Source organism: Otolemur garnettii, unplaced genomic scaffold, assembly GCF_000181295.1.
Source record: "Otolemur garnettii isolate 467f Iridium unplaced genomic scaffold, OtoGar3 scaffold00035, whole genome shotgun sequence".
Lineage (NCBI taxonomy): Eukaryota > Metazoa > Chordata > Mammalia > Primates > Galagidae > Otolemur > Otolemur garnettii.
In genome coordinates this window covers 4,598,650-4,616,854 of record NW_003852430.1, presented here as the reverse complement: position 1 = coordinate 4,616,854, position 18,205 = coordinate 4,598,650, and the positions used below count along the sequence as shown (strand labels likewise).

General features: G+C 35.1%; 1 protein-coding gene across 2 annotated transcripts in view; it reads left to right on the top strand.

Annotated features, from left to right (window-relative positions):
- COL21A1 (collagen type XXI alpha 1 chain) overlaps positions 1 to 18,205 on the top strand; it is a 122,722-nt gene that overhangs the window by 9,381 nt on the left and 95,136 nt on the right. The window contains exons 3-9 of one of the 2 annotated variants that reach the window (XM_003789660.3): positions 3,305 to 3,473; positions 3,563 to 3,779; positions 6,273 to 6,446; positions 8,099 to 8,176; positions 9,820 to 9,828; positions 10,094 to 10,177; positions 17,117 to 17,179. In XM_003789660.3, the coding sequence (XP_003789708.1) occupies positions 3,305 to 3,473; positions 3,563 to 3,779; positions 6,273 to 6,446; positions 8,099 to 8,176; positions 9,820 to 9,828; positions 10,094 to 10,177; positions 17,117 to 17,179 (794 nt within the window). The remainder of the gene's footprint in view (positions 1 to 3,304; positions 3,474 to 3,562; positions 3,780 to 6,272; positions 6,447 to 8,098; positions 8,177 to 9,819; positions 9,829 to 10,093; positions 10,178 to 17,116; positions 17,180 to 18,205) is intronic. The other variant, XM_023513144.1, reaches the window with a different exon arrangement.

The following is an 18,205-nucleotide window of genomic DNA, read 5'->3' as shown; positions in this document are numbered from 1 at the left end:
TATATATACCACAACTTATTGATCCATTCATGGGTCGATGGGCACTTGGGCTTCTTCCATGACCTAGCAATTATGAATTGGGCTGCAATAAACATTCAGATACAAATATCTTTGTTGTAATGTGATTTTTGGTCTTCTGGATATATAGCTAATAAAGGAAACAGGATCGAATGGCAGGTCTATTTTTAGTTCTCTAGGTGTTCTCCAGATGTCTTTCCAAAAGGTATGAATTAATTTGCATTCCCACCAGCAGTGTAGAAGTGTTCCCTTATGATCTGTTAATTTTATTGACCTTTCCAAAAAGAAACTCATAGTTGTGTTACCTTTTTTCTACTTTTTTTTTTGTATTCTCTATTTCATTTATTTCTTCTCTAATCCAAATTATTTCCTTCCTTCTGCTAACTTTGGGCCTAGTTTGTTCTTCTTTAGGTCCTTCAGGCCTAAAGTCATGTTGTTTGAAATCTTTCTTCTTTTTTAATGAAGGTATTTATTGCTTCTCTCTTTGTACTACTTTTCCAGATCTCATAAATTTTAGTTTTATTTTCATTTATCACCAGATATTTTCTAATGCCCTATCTGATTTCTTTGACTCAGTGATTGTTTAAGATATTTCTACATATTTGTGAATTTTCCAGTTTCCTTCCACCATTAATTTCTGGTTTTATTCTATTGTGTTTGGAAACTATATTGGTATGATTTCAATCTTTTAAAATAATATTAGTTTTGTGACCTAACATGTACTCTATCTTGGAGAATGTTTCATGTGCATTTGAGAAGAATGTGTATGCTATTGATATTGGGTGGGATATTCTGTATATGTCTGTTAGGTTCATTTTGCCTATAGTATTGTATTAGTCCTCTGTTTTCTTATTGATCTTCTGCTTGGATGCTCTAATCATTATTGAAATCCCCTACCATTATGATGTTCCTGTTATTTTTTCCCTTCAGTTCTATAAATGTTTGCTTCATACAAACACTTTGGTGTCATGATGTTGGATGCATATATTCTTATAATTGTTATATCTTTCTTGTGAATTGATCTATTTATTATAATAGAATATTCTTCTTTGTCTCTTGTGATGGCTTTTTACTGTGTGATATAAGTATAGACAGCTGTTCTTGTTTTGGCTGCCATTTGTATAGAATATGTTTTTCCATTTATTTCCATTTAGCTTATGTGTGTCCTTAAAGTGAGTCTTTCATAGACAACATATAGTTGGATCTTTAAAAAAATCCATTCGTCCTCTCTATGTACTTTGGACAGTATAGTCCATTTGTACTTGAAATAATACTGATAAAGAATAATTACTATTGCCATTTTACTAATTATTATCTGTCTGTCCTGTGGCCTTTCATCCATATTTTCTATTTTGCTGTCATCTTTGTGATTCCTTATTTTTTTCTTTTGCTTATCTTTCATGAGCTTTTTAATGTAGTTACCATGGAGGTTACATAAAATGTCATATAACAATTTGTATGAATCTGGTAAGAACTTCAATTGGATATACATAGTCTGTGCTTTTACTCCCTGTCCATTATGTTATTAATGTCACAAACCGCATCTTCTTATATTTTGTGGCTATTAACTTATTTTTATGCTATAGTTACTTTTTATGCTTATCTTTTATACTAGAAGGAAGTCCTTTATGTACCTATTGCAGTATTATGCTATTCTTTGTCTGTCTATATATTTCCTTTTACCAGAGAGTTATATGTTTTTATGCTTTAGTGTGGCTACTTAATATCCCTTTCTTTCAACTTGAAACACTTTCTTCTTAGTATTTCTAAATAAGGCAGGTCTTGTGGTAGTGAACTCTCTCAGCTTTTGTTTATCTAGATCAGTCTTTATTTCTCCTTATTTTGAAGGAAGCAGATATAGTATTCTTGGTTGGCAGGTTTTTATTTTCTTTGAGAAGTTTGAATATATCATCTCACTCTCTTCTGGCTTACAAAACTTCTATTGAGAAATCCCCTGACAGTCTTATAAAGGTTTCCTTGCACATAACAAATCTCTTCTTTCTTGCTTTCACAGTGTGTTGTTTTTAACTTTTAACAATTTGATTGTAATGTGTTTCAGTGGATTGCTTTGGTTTCAATTTAGCATACATTAGGCCTCTTGAATTTGGGTGTCCATATCCTTTCCCAGATTTGAGGAGTTTTTGGCATTATTTTTTAAAATAATCTTTCTGCCCTTTTTTCACTCTCTTCTCTGAAACTCCCCAAATGCTTGCTGATGTCCCATAAGTCTTTTGGGCTTTCTTCACTTTTTTTCTTTTTTGTTCCTCTAAATTTCAGCTGAACTATTCTTGAGTTTGATGATTCTTTTTCTTTTGCTTCATCAAGTCTGCTCTTGAACTCCTCTAGTGAATCTTTCAGTTCAGTTATTGTCTTCTTCATCTAAAGTATATTATATATTTATTACTTACATCAGTGTTTTTCAACCATTTTAATCTTACGGCACATTTAAATTATGTTGATTTTTAAAAAAAGAGTATTAAAAAAAAGAATATGCTTACACTGCTTTGAACTTCTTTCAAAAATAATTAATGATCTTTACAAATTTTCATGGCACAGCAGTGTTCTATGGCACACAAGTTGAAAAATCACTGACTTACATAACTGCGTATATAACATTAATGATTCTTAAGGAAATATTTATTTATAAATATGATTAATATATATATAAAATAATCATAGATGAGATGATAGTCCCATCTGAAGAACTTTCATGAATAGGTAATATGCAGGTTAGATTTTATCCAAGGTGATAGGCTCAATGATATTTGCACTATAAAATTATGAGTTGCTTGATCTGGAAAGAACACAAAGAGTAGCAAGTACCTTTTACTTCTCACATGCTGGAAATACAAGAAAGGAATCTTTTAATTCATCTTCAATATACAAGAAAATTAAGAGTATTATCCAAGTTAACATGACTAATTAATAACAAATCCTCGGTGAGAAATATAAACATTGTTCCAGTGTTTTCTTCCTCTGTAGGTATTAGGTTGCTTCATATTGGAAAGTTCAGTATTTGCTAACTTAAAGAAATTCAATTAACGTGTTCCTCTTACATTTTTGTTTTACTTTTATCCCTTTTTTGGGGGGCGGGGAAGACAGTTGAGACTCTGCTTTCAAATGCCTAAAATACTTTCACATTTTCTCAGAAAATATATTTGTATACATTTGTATACATATATAGTTTTCATAATTTTTATATGCCCTAGTACTTTTATTCATTGATTTTTCTCTTCTTTTTGGAGTAATCCATGATTAACCAACTTCACTGATTTTTGCCTTGTAGAATCTGTCTGTCCAACACGAATTCCAGTGGCAGCTCGTGATGAGAAGGGATTTGATATTCTTTTAGGTTTAGGTGTGAAGAAAAAGGTAAAGAAAAGAATCCAGCTTTCACCAACAAAGATAAAAGGATATGAAGTAACATCAAAAGTTGATTTATCAGAATCCACAAGGTAAACATTGTATGTTGACACAACAGTTTGTATATGTCTATAGACATCTTAAGAATGCTTTACACTTACACATGTTCTTCTTTTTCTAGCAATGTTTTCCCAGAAGGTCTTCCTCCATCATATGTATTTGTCTCTACTCAGAGATTTAAGGTCAAAAAAATGTGGGATTTGTGGAGAATATTAACCATTGATGGAAGGCCACAAATAGCAGTTACCTTAAATGGTGTGGACAAAACCTTGTTATTCACAACAACTAGCATAATTAATGGATCACAAGTGGTCACATTTTCTGACCCTCAAGTTAAGGTAAGGATGCCTGGGATATACCATAATTATGTTATTCATAGGAAGTATCATTGGGTTTGTGTGTGTTGGAGAGAGCTATAATTTTAATGTGACTAGAAAGACTGAATTCACATTTTAATGTTGCTCTATTGAAAAATAACAGAGAAAGGAAAATTGTTTCTTAATCAGGGGACTGGGGCAGAGGGGAACTACCATCTTTTGAATGACTACTATTAGGTGCGAGGCACATTTAATTATGATAGCCATACAATGAAGAAGGTACTGCTCCCATTTATAGATAAATAAACTAATATTCAAGGATATTAAGTTCTCCTTGAAAGGAGCACAGTTAGTAAGTGATGACATCAGGAATTAAATTTTGGTCTGGTTGTTTTTGAAGTCCATCGTGGTCTTTTTTATACTGCATGTCCTGCAGAATATTGAGATAAAGACATGTCTGCTAGAATATTATATATCTGGTAGAGTCTGAGTAGGTGTCTGGCTCACATCTATAATCCTAGCACTTCAGGATGCTGAGATGGAAGGATTGCTTGAGGCTAAAAGTCAAGACCAGATTGAGCAACACAGGAAGACTCATTTTCTACCAAAAATAGAGAAATTGGAAGGGTTGAGTGACACACATCTGTAGTCTTAGCCACTCAGTAGGCTGAAAAAAGAGAATGCTTGAGCCCAGGAATTTGAGACTGTAGTGAGCTTGAGATTGTATGACGATGCCACAGCACTATAGCCCCAGCAATAGAGTGAGACCCTGTCTCAAATACATACATACATACCATACATACCATGTAGATACTGGGTACAGGATCTACCCTAGTTAGGAGGACATTTGATTCCCTAAAAAGGAGTATGGATTTAAATACATATTTTAAAGTTGAAATAAACTTTAAAAAAGTTTATTTTCTAAGTTGTGTTTTGAGAATAAAAGTGCAATAATACATATAATTAAGTTGTGTTAATTATTGTAATTATGGTAGTCTAAAGGTATGTAATTTGGAATGTACATGGTTATATATAAAAATTGTACATTTGGGTAATTTCTTCTCTCAGTAAGTATATTAAATTAAAAAATGTTTATTGTATGCTATCTTCACTAAAGCCAGTGTGCTAGGCTAGCCAGTGAGTAAGGCATGTTTCTAATCTTTAAGGGGCTTATTTATAAAGAGATATTCAAGACAACGCTTATCAAATAGAAATACAAACATTAGTGGAATGTGAAAAAGAAAATGGGTTCTAACACAAAATATAGGAAAATCGTCATAAATGAGATAATTTTGTGCTGGACCTTGTAGAATATATATAGGATTTTGGTGGAGAGAGATATAAAGGAACGTTAAGTCAGTGGTTCAATAATTGGCAGTCATGTGTGAAGTGTAGTAAAATGCAGGGTCTTTATTTAGAGAATATAAAGTGGTGTGCCTGTGTTTGGAGTATAAGGTGCAGGGAAGAAAAGGCTGGCAAGGACAGTTAGTACTATGTGTGAGGGGTCTGGGAGGCCATACGATGTGGTTTGTTTGTTCAGTGAATGCCAGGATTCCATAAAAAGGTGTTGATTATGGGTGTGTCATGGTCAAAGCAATCCTCTCTTCTCTTTTCCCTTCTTTTCTTCATGACAATAGTTTCAACTTTACTCTGGAATTATGCCACATCCTGAGCATACAGAGATTAATAAGATGGAGCACCTCTACTAACAAAACTCTAGTGAAGAGAGATTAATTCTAGTGGCAGTATGAAGGATGCTTTGGAGAGGAACAGAAAAGAGATAGGGATATAGCTGAAAATTATTGAAATGGAAGCAAGATGTTCATGAATCTAAATTTAGGTAGTGAAAATGGAAATGGAGAAGTGGATTTGAATCATGCTGAGGAAACATATTTGGTAGAACTTTGCATATGGCTAGTTATTTTGATTCAGGGAAAGAAAGTTTATTTTGTTTTGTCCTCTGTTAAGCTAAGTTTTGAGACATCCTAGCAAAATTCTTCTAAGCCAGTATTAGAATTATAGGGTGCGCATGTAGGAGAGAGGTCTGGGCTGTTGAAGTAGATTTGGGAGTTGTTACATAAAAGTTATAATTGGGCTATAGGAATGGATGAGATAATCAAAGGGGAGAATAAAAATGTGAAGGGCAGACCTGTGCAGAAGGCCCTCATTAAAGGCAGCTTGAAGGAGAGGAGCCCTCAAAGAGAGAGTAGGTGAGCAACTGGAGAGGAAGAAGTCAAGATGAGCAAGATGGTTTGAATCACGGAAGTTGAGTGAGAATATCAAGGAAGATGGACTTGTTATGGGGTCCAAAGTTGCAATGAGGGAAACGTGAGGAGTAAGAGAAGCTATTGGATTCCAAGATTAGTAGCTCATTTGTGATTATGAAGGAGTTGTTTTAGTAAGTCCATGGGCCCAACCACTTTGAGATATGTAAAAATAACTCAGATGGGAATCAATAAAAGAAAAGATTGTTAGGGGTATTATTTATGGATCTTCTGTACTTTCTTACAACAGACTATATTTGATGAAGGCTGGCACCAGATTCGTCTTTTAGTAACAGAGGAAGAAGTCACTCTGTTCATTGATGATCAACAAATTGAAAACAAGCCCTTACACCCAGTGTTAGGGATCTTCATCAGTGGGCAAACCCAAATCGGAAAATATTCTGGGAAGGAAGAAACTGTTCAGGTAGATAAATGATGATTCGGTTTTTGCATTGCATCAAATGAACCTTTTGCTGTCTATTGTAATGGTATTTACTATATTTAACTGTATTTAACTGAATTATGAATTCCCTCAGGATATTTAACAAAAGTATGGTCAGTTCATTAGTGAAATTATATGTGTGTATGTATGAAAATGGAAAATCAAACCCTTTTATTTTATAAGCATGCTTAGAAAAATGTTCCCCTAGATCCAAAGTAGGATTCTACATTTCCAGGAAACATTAATTTTATGTTTCCCAGGAGATACATAGTTTAAATAATGAATTTGGAAAACAGAATATAGTTTCCACTGTAAATGGAGGCTATAAAAATTTCTTTGCAGCTGTGAGGGTAAAATTAGATTAATGCATGTCAGGGTTTTCCACAAACAAAACTGTTACTTAAAAATAAAGCGATTGTAATGTGCTCAAATCAGACCTAAAAACGTTTTGTTTTATTTCGACTTTTTTGATATCTCTTTAAACTAGAGTATCTATGTTTGGCTAGAGAAGTGTGTATGTAAAATCCATGTAGAAATATCCTTCTTTGGCTGGGCACCTGTGGCTCAAGTGGCTAAGGCGCCAGCCACGTACACCCAAGGTGGCAGGTTCGAATCCAGCCCGTGCCCGCCAAACAACAATGACGGCTGCAATCAAAAAAAAAAAAAAATAGCCGGGCGTTGTGTGTAGTCCCAGCTACTTGGGAGGCAGAGGCAGAAGACTCGCTTGAGCCCAGGAGTTCAAGGTTGCTGTGAGCTGAGGTGCCATGGCACTCTACCCAGGGGGACAGCTTGAGGCTCCTGTCTGGAAAAAAAAAAAAAAAAAAAAGAAATATCCTTCTCTTTAAACAGTATATCTCCCCCACTGTGTTCCTAGTAAGAGGAGACGTCATATTCAAATGTGTGTTTACACATGCGGTCGCTGCGTATTAATACTACACATCAGATGTAGTAAATATTTAAGCTGTAACAGGTGCTGGGCCTGCTTATCACACCACACTCAATGCCAGCAACTACATCTCTAAAACCAAAGAAGCCAAAGATAGCTTCTCGAGCCCACCACATGTAATCAGGAATGTTGTAGAGATTTAGGATAAACACAGAAAACCTGGAGAAGCTTTCATGTATCCTAGAAAATACATTTTAGACCAGCTTTTAATACAGAGGTACTAAAAAAGTTATACTGGGTTACAGAGGAAATTCGAGATTTGATCCTGAGGCTACTGGGGGTGTCCAACCTTTTTTCTTTTCTGCCGCACATTGCAAGTCTTGGGCCACACACTAAATGCACAAATGAAAGCCAATAACCTAAAAAAACAGGTCCATGCATACTTTCTGTCATATCTGATACCATATAAGTAAAAAAAAAATTTTTTTCACAAAATCATCATGCAGCTTGTGGGTCACAGGTGGGACACTGCCATTAGGTCATTTTTCTCCAGGAGTTTGGTTGCATTACATTTTTACAGTCTATGTCAGGTATTCAAATTTTGTGTTTTTAATGCTTTAGTTAAATGCTGTGACTGCAAACCTTACACAGCTACTAGTTAGAGTAGCTGCTTCTGTGTATCTGAGTGGCTCTTAGAAAGCAATTACCTTCTGCCTCAGCTTTAACTCTGCCTGGTTTATCTTCCTAGTTCGACGTCCAGAAGTTGCGAATCTATTGTGACCCAGAACAAAACAACCGAGAGACAGCGTGTGAGATTCCTGGGTTTGTAAGTAGGATGGCTTATTTTTCTCCCCTGAGTATTGCATTAATACTGTCAAGGTAATAAATGCAAAGTAGAGGAACATCTGAGTCTTACTGAATTTAACATGTAGAGGTAAATTTTTTGTTGTCACTGGAAGTAAAGTTACAATTTGAGATTCATACTGAAATCCAATGATAATGTGTCACCACTGTGTAAGTGTGCATGAGAGAACACAAGGAAGCGGTGTTTACCCAGCCCAGTGCGCAGGCGAGGAGGACTAGACCTATTCCAGAAGGCTCTATCTGAACAGCAGTGTGTGAAATACATTATTGTCTTTAATTACATGTGTGGACAGGACAACCCAGACAGCACAGTTTTGAGGAGGAAGAAATAATTAGTTTATTTTTCAGCAGCGTTTTTCTTCAAACCATGATGAATACTTTTCTTTCTGTTATTTTTTCCCTAAGTACATTATTTTTACAGTTTTAGGATATAAGCAATGTTTTAATGTGTTTAGCTATTGTTATTAATGCTTTAGGAGGAAAAAGATCTTGTGTGTGTTTGTGTGTATGTGAGAGAGACAGAGAGACAGAGAGAGAGAGAGAGAAATACCTCTTCCCCGGGCAATAAATAGTGTATTGTTGCTAATGGAAGTACAGTAATGCTGTACCAATTTTTGACATGTAGATTCCCAGTGATATTTGAGTTATTCATGGTTCTTTTCAGTTTTATCTGCATGCATGCTCTCATCATCTTTTTTCCTTTTTCCTATCAAACTTGTGAACATGCATGTTCTGAAAATTTGAGGGTATAGAGAAGCACATAAAATCAAATGTGGAACCTTCTAGAAATGATTTATTCTGGGTTTTCTAGAATTGTTTAAACATTATAGTTTTATTGCAGGTACTTATAACTTATGATATAAATCTGTCCAAAAAGCAGTAATAAGTCATTGCATTTGAGAGTCCATTGTACATACTTTATTTATTGATATCTCTGTCCTGACACGTGGCCCTTACTGTTCCCCTCCCATACAATAAAAGCACAGAATTTAGATTACAGAGGTTGAATTCTTACCTCCACTTTTTAATATTCTTATACGTCCTTTCTTCCTTTTAGCTGCGACTTCATTTGACTTGTCTCCTTTCGACACTTCCATTGCCACCTTCAAGTGTTTTGATCTAATCTTTTCTTGTTTGGAATTTTTAATTTATTGACCCATTTAAAATTGTATGTTATTAACTAAGAACCTGTTTGGGGAGAAACTTTCCTAAAGTAAAGTGCATAAACATTCAATGAAGCAGGTTGTGACTTTCTCAGATGTGTTTTGACTCTTCTTTTTTCTGGTTCTTAAATGATTTCCATGAAGTTTAGGAGCATCTAAATCTCACCATGAGGCATTTTTGATTTTGCATGGCTGCTGTATCAAGCAGCTATGATGTTTTAATTTTCTTCTTGCCCTCTTCACTTTCATTAATCTCCTTTCTTATCCTACAATTAAATGCAATAGTATCTTAAGATAGATGAAAGAAAACATCTTAGATCTTGCTGATTTTGATACTTCATCCATCTCTAATCTGGACAATGAACTATCTATAAATCAGGATGATAATTTAGAAATGTAATTAAAAACACATTTTAAAACACGTTTATTGTTTTTCTTTCAGAATGGAGAGGTAGGCTTGGATGCTCTTCTTCTCTTTAAGGTAATAGTTGCATGGTGGGACTGTTTAGCCCCTTCCTATCAACCGTAAGTATATTGGACCAATAGAACCCATTTTTATGTAATTTGAATGTATTTCATCTCTACAGAGTTTTATGATTTGACTAAGAGAATGACTAAGATATCTTTACCAGTCTATGCAAACGCACAGATACGTACCCATGTGGATGTCAGGATCACTGCAGGCTTGCTGGTCATTTCCTCTTCTGTCTTTGTAGTGTCTCAATGGCCCCAGCGACGTAGGTTCCACTCCAGCTCCCTGTATTTGTCCTCCGGGAAAACCAGGACTTCAAGGACCCAAAGTGAGTGATATGGACCTTTCTATTTTTGTTAAAACACACAAAGAAGAGCTGAGTAAACTCATAAAACTCCTAATCACCGTCGACCCTATTATGAAATGTCAACCTAATCTCTTACAACAGTTTACAACCTAAGTTGTAGTGATTTTTCTTTTAAAAGCATCTTCTCAGCTGAACTAATTTTGCACATGAAACTGAAGCACACATTAAGGTGAGGGAGGATTGTTTGTTTTCCGTAACACTGGTGCTGGGTCCCAAAGGTGATACCTCCTTACCTGGTAAGGAGTGAAGAAGGGGATTTGTTAAGACTTGGTCTAAATTCTTCAATGTCTGTACTTGTAATTTGTTAAAATGATTTTCAGATGGCAAAATGAAGTAGAAATCTTAAATTGATTTTAATATTGTGAGTTTGATAACTAATTCTAAAAATGGAGGCATTATATTTATTTCACTTAATCATCTAATAGTTACTTAAGGAAAGGATATTCTTTTAGTCTTTTTCCATATATGCATACGTTCCTGTTGCATTTATAGATTTATTTGTATGCGTATGTGCACGTATGGATTTTTGTATGACTAGAGTCATGGTGTACTTACTGTTTTGTGTTAAGTTAGTTTTTGCATAACAATATGATCCGAACATGCTATTTCATGTTTTTAATTATGTTGATACTTACTGTGGTATCACATAGGCACAGCCCAAAATACTGAGAAGTTAAGTGGTTTGCCCACTATAGATAAATCTTATTTATTTATCATTATTTAAGGATATCACTTACATGAAAAAAAATGTGTAATATGAAAGAAAGCACGAGTTCCTAGCCAGAAAAAAGTGTTTATGCATATTAATCATCTCTTAGTTAAAGTGATCTTAAGGATTTTTGCTTAATATGAATTGAAATGTTCATTTAGACTGAATTTTTAAATTAGTGGTTCAATTACTGTAACTGAAAAAGTTTTAGTTTTGGGCTGCTGAGCTGAAATAATTCTTCCCCTCTTTTGGGCATGTTTTGACAACCATTTTTATGCTTAGCTGTTAAAATTAAGAAATGTAGTTTAAGAAGTATACATTCAATATCTCCTTCAAAGGAAATCTCTGTTTGACTTGGAATTGCACTACAGTACAGGATAATCAATTTATTCTTATAAGCTACTTTTAGATTGCATTTAGGAACGTTAATTCAAGTGTTCTTTAGTTTACATAACCACGTATTATTTAAAATGCCTTGACATAAAGGTGAATGGCTCATAACATTCTCCTATGAGAATACATACTCCCATAAGATAGCTCAGTGTGCCCTATCAGCAGATTCTTAAAAAAATATTCAGTGTATTTAATACTAATATGAAACCAATATATAAACAACTGCCAATATGAATGAAAAAATACAAGTGTAGTTTTGCATGGGGGAGGGGAGAGGAGAAAAAGAGAGCAGGTGGGAGGTGGGAGGGTAATTGGTGGGATCTCACCTAACGTGCACAATGTGAGGGTGTTCAGCTTGCCCCCTGGATGAAGGGCTCAGCTGCAACCTACTTTACCTTAGAATTGAAAACAATTTAACCTAAACATTTATACCCTCACAGTAATCTGAAATAAGATAAAAAAATTATATAGTTTGTTTGACTTGGAATATTATACATAAAAATGCTTTTGTCTGCAGGAGATACAGTGTGAACATGAGAGAACATGTTCTGACCTCTTAAAGCCCAGAGTGTTTTCCTGACTGTCTGGGAGGGTCAGGCCTCCTCCAGAGTCTCCAGAGGGCTGCTCACTGTGGAATAGGCACCTGAGCAAGCCTCTGATGTTTCCTGATGCTTCATTCATGGTCCGATATTTGTCTTGTAGTGACACGTATTTTCATTCACATAGTTTATACACTAAATTTTTAATACACCCATTGTCTTATCTGGTGGAGGCTTTTAATTCCAACCTTTTCAAGATTCTCTTCAAGACCTCTTAAAGCCCAGAGTGTTTTTCTGACTGTCCAGGAGGGTCAGGCCACCTCCAGAGTCTCCAGAGGGCTGCTCACCGTGGAATAGGCACCTGAGCAAGCCTCTGATGTTTCCAAATATCATGGTCCAATATTTGTCTTGTAGTGACACGTATTTTCATTCACATAGTTTATACACTAAATTTTTTTTTTCTTTTTTTTTTTTTATTGAACGGTAACTATGTACATTAATGCACTTCTATACACTAAATTTTTAACACACCCATTGTCTTATCTGGTGGAGGCTTTTAATTCCAACCTTTTCAAGATTCATGTGTTCCTCATTTTCATTCTCTTTTCTTAGTCATAATCTAACCCCATTGCCACCTACTACTCTAAGTGAAATTGCAGTTTTCCACCAGCCTTCAGGTTGGCGTGGCTTCTTGATCTGCTTTCCATTTTCTTCCGAGAATCTGGCAGGAGGACGGGAACACACACTCTTCCATCCTTTTAGGACTCTGCTCTGGAGGTGGTTCCTTACCCAGATCAGGGACCTGTACTTGAAAAACAGAATCCATAGAAACACTCAGAGATGCCTTTTCTGGCTTCAAAAAATTGATTTTAATTAGTTCCACAGAACCTGACCTAAAACAGATAAGACAATTTCACCTTAGATCCCTCGATACTTACTGCCCATTTTTGTTAGATACTTTCTAGGCAGTTTTGTAGATGTCTATTGAATAGAGTCACATATGAAGAACAGACCTAGCCTTTCTATTAACCAGAAATAGAATTTGGGTAGTTGGGTGTTGAGTCATCAGACTGAAACAGTTGAGAAATTATTGTGCTGGTAAGTGGTAAGTGATTATTCTAAGGTAAAGAAAGTCATCCCTTTAAAACTAAGTTCTGAACAACGTGACAATCTTCTTGCAAAACCAGATCAAATTGCTCCACACTCAGACTTACCATGTCATTGTAATGCTTTGTGAAGCGTCAAAAAATATTATCTGTCATTGAACTGTGAACCACTGGAAGAATTGCTTATTCATTTTTTTATCCCTAATGCCAACCATAGGGAATGACTAACTGGTAAATCTATTGGAATCATTTTTAATATGCGAGCCCTTCTTTGGTTCACAATGAAGGTTAATTAAAAGAAAGTTCTCCTTTGGAATTCTAGTGTCTGGCACACTGCTTAACAGGAATAATTTTTGCTGAATAAATGATGAAATCATTGGAAAAATAAGATTTACTTCTCCCCGGAATTAGCCTATGTAGGTTGTTTCTGTTCTCTGTGGAAGATCCAGGCAATTTCCCTTTTGCAAACAACTCCCTTTCCAAAGACCCATACATGCAAATGGGAGCATCTTCCTTCACCTTGGTAGCCATCGGCATAATAGTGGGGACAAACCCTTCACCTTTTATCTAACTTTAAATGTTACATCTATTAGTTTAGAAATGGAAAGCAGGCTTTTTTTTTAATTTTGGGGACAATTTCTTAATAACTTCTTTGCTCTGAAAACATTACTTTCTCTATAGCCACATCCCTGTGGATGTCCTTTGAGTCACTGTAATAATTCTACCAATTAAAGATTCATTTGGACTATCAAAGTACCTTCTGTGTAAAACACAAAAACCTCTGGAAGAATTCAGGGGCCACTGGCATTTCCACTGGGCATTTATACTTTTATGTTAATTTTCCTACAACAAGTGGGATTCTTTCTAATCTTAGGGAATATTTAGATTCCTAGGAGGGAAGAGGTTATTTTTGAAGAGTGGAAAAGGTCTTAAGTCAGATACTTCTGTGGGGACCAGAGGGGTAGCATGAAGGCATAAGGGTTTTGAGAAGAGGTCTTGAAAACACAGTAATGGGGACTAAGGGACGAGTTCCAGAGACATTTGCCTTCGATGAACAACTTAAAATATTAGCTTACTTTTGCGAGCACAGCTGTTTCTAACTTATTTATATTTATACTACTTTAGAGGCCACATTCAGAGATGTTTTAGTTTAGTCCATGACATTTCCACTCCGGGCAACAACTCAAAAATCCCCTGGCACAAATTCAATTAAACATACATATGTATTTTGCTTTTTGCTAAATACATATTCTTAAAAATGCAAAATGTGCAAATGTTTCAATTAAATTAGAATGAAGTGGATTGGAACTTTGGTCCCAGTTGTAACGAGTCACATGTCCAATTTAATGTATTTGGAAAATTTTTTCCATGTTAAATTTTTTCAGCAGTTCCCAGGTCTGGTTCTGATCAGTTTATACATATTAACATGGGCAGGAATCATAGCCTTTAGGAGCTTGGGCCTGAGCGCTGAACAGGCTGGGCCTTAATAGCATCTCTACTACTGCTGGGTGACCTTGGCCAAGTTACCTAACTTCCCTGGGCCTCAGTTTTCCTATATGGAAAGGAGAATAAAAATGCCTGCTTCATAGGATTATTATGAGAATTAAGTAATTAAATATATGTCAACCTTTTAGATAAGTACTTAGCATATAGTAAACAATAAAAATTGGGTGTCAGCTTTTATTAGAGTAATAAAATTAAATTTTTATTATAATTGGACTTGTTGTCAATCAGCTAAACATATCCTTCCAATTTTATGGAATGTTTTTTTGGAAATAATTCAGGAGGTTAATAGTCAAAATAACTAGTAAAATCTAACAGTAATAATAGAACCTACATAAAGATTATTTTCCCTCTGGGGCTACTAACCAGACTTATAGTCCTTATGAAGTTGCTTTGGATTTATTTTGTAGGTGATGATTTTATTGGGGAACTTAATTTTGATTAATTTAAAAATAGTAGAACTTCCATAGTTGATCACCTCCTGACATTGATCACCTCCTTAAGTTGACCTAAATTTTATAGACTGGACATGCACCACATGTACACATCAGTACAGTAGGCCTGGTTCTTTATGTTGACTACCTCCGTATGTTGAGCAGCCTGTTATAGTCCTTGGGTGGTCAATTTACAGAAGAGCTCTATCATTATTAAGTATGATTTGTAATTTTATGTAGCACAAAAACACTAGTCCCTTTTGTTTTTGTGCCACAATTTGATTTTAGCCTATCGTAGTAGTAGATGTTAAACCTTCTCAGATACTTTTGATATCATAGGTTAAGCTGATATTAATATTTTGCTAGTAAGCGAGTCATTGCCAGGAGGTGTGATTTGAAATAATCAATCATAAAGTAGTTATTGAATCTCCCCTTGATAGCCAACACTGTGCAAAACTAAAGGCTCTTCTTATAGAACCTCAGTCCAACTGATAAATAGAGACTTAACTAATGGAAAACTTTGAGAAAACACTACTCATATGAATAGGTGATTAGTAATCTAAGAACTTACATAGTGGTTCAATAGAAAAAGACACAAGGAAAAAATTCAATAACAAGAAAGGAACAGTGATAGGGAATTTTGTCTCTTAAGTGACTCTTAAGTGGAAAAGGAAGAAATTCTTTTCCCCCCAGGAGAAGAAAAAGATGGAATTTTTTGAAAGGCAGCAAATCCAATTTGAATATGGATAAGGAAAAATGACAGAAGATTGGAGATTAATGAGGATCTTTTCAAAATAAGATGGAATTTCTCACTCCCTAGAGACCCTAAAAGTCGCTCCCTAACACTCAGCCAGCACGGCAAGTCCTTGGATTAGAATTACAAATTATATCTCTTTAGTAAGACATTACATGAGGCAGAATTATTTCCCCCATCCTCTCTGTTTTTACAGCTCTTCTTTCTCGCTTAAAAAGAAAAAAAAAAAAAACATGCTTTCCTCTTCTCAGCCTTTTCTGATGCTCAGCATCACGGGATGGCTTCTAAATGAATAGCCTATCCCTTCTTTATTGGTTCCTTAATAGAGTTCACTTAGTTCTTTCCATTTTCCCTGTTATGTTTCAGGAACAAATCTCTCTGGCCAGGAATCTGAAGTGCTATTTCAGAGCAGCAACTTTGGCTCTGTAAAAGTACCCTCCATTGCTGGGGTCCTATGTGAATGATTTCTTGATAACAGTAATGAAGAATGATTGAATGAAAATCGGTTGCCTCTATGTGGGAGGTGGAGACTGATGGTGGAGACTTCATATTTTTCAACAAAGTGCCCCACATGGATTTCATGGACTCAGGACATATAAATATGATTACTTTAAAAATATTCTTAGAATTATAAAGTACCCTTATCTCACAAAAAGTATTACTTTCATTGCCTTTCTACATGGATGGTAGTTATTTGAATCCTCAGTACTGGCCATAGAATGTGCCCCAGGCCGTTACAATATAGTATACAATAGTCTTCTTTGAAGATCTTTGGTTTGTGAGGACAAAGGTCATTTTTACATTTCTAATATATTCCATATACTAAAGGATTATGGGGGTTGACAGAGAGTTATTTGGCCTGGGCCTTGGTCTCACAAAAATATCAAAGTTTTAAGATTTCAGTATTATATTAAAATTTGAGGTAGAAAATATGGACAAAGTGACATATTGACAGGATTAAAAGAAGTGACTGGTATACAGCTTTAATCTTGAGTCTTGCATGTGAGATGACATGGTCTATGGATTATTTTTAAAATAATTACGAATTGAATTAGTATATTAGAGGATATTGATATTTGTGGTACAACATTTAGGAAAGAATTAAGTCCATAGACTTATGAGTCAAATATTGCTATCATGGAAAACACATTTTCTATGATCCTTCATAGTTTGTTCAAAATTCTAAAAATGTATCATGTCAAAATATCAACATTTTACATCAGTGAAAAGTACTTGTTATACCTCATGTGCTCACAGAAATAAATCACTGAATGATACAATAAAAGTTCTTATTTTAAGTTTGTATTTTATTATTTGATACAGTTTTTCTAACCCCAGTTTGAGACTTTTGTTTTTAATATACAAAAGCCTCAAGTAATGGAATTGGCCTTGACCCTCAATGGGTCCTGGTTGTACCAATGTGGTTGGTTGTTTTGTACTGAGAATTTTTTTTTCTTCCTAGGGTGACCCTGGACTGCCTGGGAGTCCTGGCTACCCTGGACAACCTGGTCAAGATGGTAAGCCTGTGAGTACTGAAAGCTTAGTCATCTCCAGTACTGGGATTATAGTGTCAAAGTAAAGATTGGACTGGGCAAAGTTAAACATGCACAGAAGACTTTATTCATGACTACTGCTTGAGGAGAGAGACTGAATTCTGCTGCTGAAGCAGAAGGAGAGAGAGTTTTTGAGTGCTTTGGGTGAGCTACTGGAAAAGTACTAGAAGACTTAAGCTGGAAGGTTGATTAATGAGACGAAGCACATTGAATTAGTCCTCAGTTTTCAATTGTTTTTCTCTGTGATTAGGCTATCTGTGTTTGTTGAGTGGTGCCCACCAAAGTTAGGATCCTACCTTCCCACAGATACTGGAAGATAGGGTACTATATTCCTAGATCCTTAAGAAAGACATTAGACATTCCTGGGTATAAAGTTGGCAAGAATCTTTTTAAAAGATCTACATCTCAAGGGGAAAGAATACAGAATTACAGGTTCTCTAAAGTACATGCTCTAAGAACAGGGAGGTGTGGAGTTGGGAAGACTGCCCGCTTAAGTTAGTCAGGCTAAGGGTAACGTTGAGGCCAGCTTGGTCAATAGAATGAGCATTCTAGTAACTTTTTAGTTACATTACTTCAAAATTCAATACATCTTTTCTACAATTAAAAGTTTTCCAATGCGTTTGTAGCACCATAAAGGACTAGTTTTAGAAATCCTATTCTTATTTTCCTGCGTGACTGTGGAAATAATCAAGTAAAATTTTTTTTTAAAGTTGATATTATTTTCCCAAAGAATAGATGCACTAGAATATACTTGTAGTCTGACTTTAAAAAAATCCTCTAAAGTTCAAGAGACGTCTAGAGACATTTAAAGGGAACATAAATTGCATCAGCTTTAAGGCATTTTAGGCAAATTTTAGAGGTAAGTCACTGTCAACATGTTTATAAGAGCAAATAAACATTAAGAAGTAGCTTTCAAATGTTAAATAATAATTGCTACCAAAGGTAGCTTTTCCTAAAGAGTTTCTTTATCATGAAACATTAACTTTATCATGAAATAT